Below are 2,551 nucleotides of genomic sequence, written 5' to 3'. Positions count from 1 at the left end.
CATACCAGCAGTACCCATGAGAAGATATGAAAGCAAACAACCCACATAGTGTAAAATCTTAAAAACATTAAACTAAGTATTACACTCACATGAATAGCTGCACAATAAAAAAAAACGTTATCCGGTCGGCATATACTGCAAATCCACCCTCACTTCCAGGATCACTGGAACGCGATGACGTCAGCATGTAGCTCCTCCCTATGCGTTTCATCAGAAATTACTTTTTAGAGGGTCATTTATAGTTGGTAGGGCTTTTCCATTGGTGGTGGTTCCAGCTTAGACTCTTCATCTTGGTGGTGGAGAACTGACGTGATTTTACATTTATGAACATTTTAGAGGACTTTATCACGTGGACTTTTTAGTAATTTATCCGGATTTCTGGATACAATATTTGATTAATGTTTGCTTTTGAAAAACTATTAAAGCACATTTTTAAAAAAATGTTTCCACATTTGCTTCACTTTTTGTTAGCGCAGTTCATTTTTAAAATATTTTATAATATTACATAATTAAAACTTCCTAAAATTCTTTTTTTGTAGAACTGCAAACAACTACCTTGTCACTGGGCTTTTCACAGTCTGAAGACGATTGCTTTAGACATATGCGGTTAATTTCAGTGCTGGCCGAGTTGACCAGAGGGCAATAAATCTACACTAAAGCGGCAGATAAACACATTGCCCTTACTGCATAGCCTATAAAGGGGACCTGTGACTAGTGACAACGATTCTGCGGTTTCCTCCTGTAAGTCTGATGTCAGATCTCCTTGTTTGGAAAAGTCACAAGAGGTACAGAGTCAGTGTCAACAGCAACTTTTTCAAATCTTAAAAATACAGTACTGGATTTGTACTTTTTAAACATTTTCTATGTTTAATTTTTCCCTACAGCTCCTTTAATGGGACTCATATCCACCCCCAGACCCCATAGAAGGTATGTGGATTGCTATGGCTATTGTGACGCCACTCACAAAAGCTTACATAGCTATCTCCATTGGGTCGCCCAATAAGTATTGTATATGTGTGACTTGTCCTTCATTGTTTACAGCTTTGGTCTGCATAGTCCCTTTATTTTGTTAGTTGTGTGTTATGTCTATTTGACTTATTTTTTAAAACAAAATTTTCACTTTCTTCAGATGTGCTGCATCCAGTAATCTACGTGTTTTTATCATATACATAACTGGTTAATATACATATGGAGCTTTATGAAAATAAGACTTTTTCTGGTTTTGTCCTGTTGGGATTTTCCGATATGCCTCATCTTCTTTTGCCTGCCCTCTGCTTCTTCTTGACTGCGTATATCCTCTGCATTACAGGAAATCTGTTCATCTTTGTGCTTTTTATGTCACAGCACCAACTTCACACCCCAAAGTATGTCTTGATGAGCAACCTTGCCTTTTTGGATGTATGTTTTACCTCCATTATCATCCCCAGGGCCTTGTATGGTCTCCTGTCTGGAGACACCCACATCTCTGTCCAAAGCTGTTTTTGCCAGCTTTTTCTCTTCTTAGTAGTGGCCAACATGGATAGTTTTTTGTTGACCATCATGGCCTTTGATCGCTACTGTGCAGTTTGTTTTCCCCTACAGTACACATTGATGATGAACAAGAGAACATGCATCTGTTTGGTGGCTTTTTCTTGGAGTATTGCTTGCCTCCACTCTACATTCACTGTTTGGGTGGCTTCTTCTCAGCTCTTCTGTGGTTGGGTAATCCAACACTTCTTCTGTGACTATCCCGTCATAATCATTCTATCCTGCTCTGACTTGCCAGTCACTTTGCAGACAGTTGACTTAGTTGCATCTTCCATTGATATCTTTACTCCAGTGCTTTTAATCCTTGGGTCCTATATACTCATCATCAAAGCAGTGTTGACCCTAAAGTCCACCCAAGGAAGTAGAAAGACCTTCACCACTTGTTCATCTCATCTCACCATGGTCATCCTCTTCTACAGCACAGTAATATTCATGTACTTTCGGCCAAAGTCCATCTACTCACCAACCTATGACCGAACCATCAGTATAGTCTTTACCATCATTAACCCGACTATCAACCCATTTATTTACAGCCTGAGAAATAAGGATGTCAAAACCTCTATAAAAAAAATTCTAGGATAGACATTGTTACAGTTTAAAGCCAAACTACCCCTTTATAGCAAATAAAAACTGAAATTTGTAATTAGTAGATTTTAGCAGTCTTGATCTAATAAAACTTTGGTGCTATTGAAGTGTCTATCATTATTATTATTATACAGGATTTATAAAGCGCCAACAGTTTATGCAGAGCTTTACAACATAAGGGGGGCAGTACAAGCACAATACAGTTCAATACAGAAGGAATAGGAGGACCCTGCTTATGAGCTTACAATCTAAAGGGAGGGGGAGGTGGTACAAAAGGTAATGCTGCAGGGGGTGATCTGAGGAAGATGATTCAAGTACAGTTCTTAGGTGGAGGTGTGGTAGGCTTCCCTGAATAAATTAGTTTTTAATGATCACCTAAAGATGGACAGGGTAGGAGCTGACCGGATATACTGGAGCAGGGAGTTCCAGAGGACTGGAG

General features: G+C 39.0%; 1 protein-coding gene across 1 annotated transcript; it reads left to right on the top strand.

The window, feature by feature from the left end:
• The first annotated feature begins 1,187 nt into the window (after window positions 1–1,187).
• On the top strand, window positions 1,188–2,178 carry LOC149433063 (olfactory receptor 1L6-like). The gene has a single exon (XM_089664696.1). The coding sequence runs from the start codon at window positions 1,189–1,191 to the stop codon at window positions 2,107–2,109; it is 921 nt and encodes a 306-aa protein (XP_089520822.1). The 5' UTR covers window position 1,188; the 3' UTR covers window positions 2,110–2,178.
• The last annotated feature ends 373 nt before the right edge of the window (window positions 2,179–2,551 follow it).

This window comes from Staurois parvus, unplaced genomic scaffold, assembly GCF_062004578.1.
Source record: "Staurois parvus isolate SC_StPar_1 unplaced genomic scaffold, SC_StPar_1.0 ptg001999l, whole genome shotgun sequence".
NCBI classification, from domain to species: Eukaryota; Metazoa; Chordata; class Amphibia; order Anura; family Ranidae; genus Staurois; species Staurois parvus.
The sequence above is the reverse complement of the archived record's forward strand: the minus strand, read 5'-3'. Positions and strand labels throughout refer to the sequence as shown.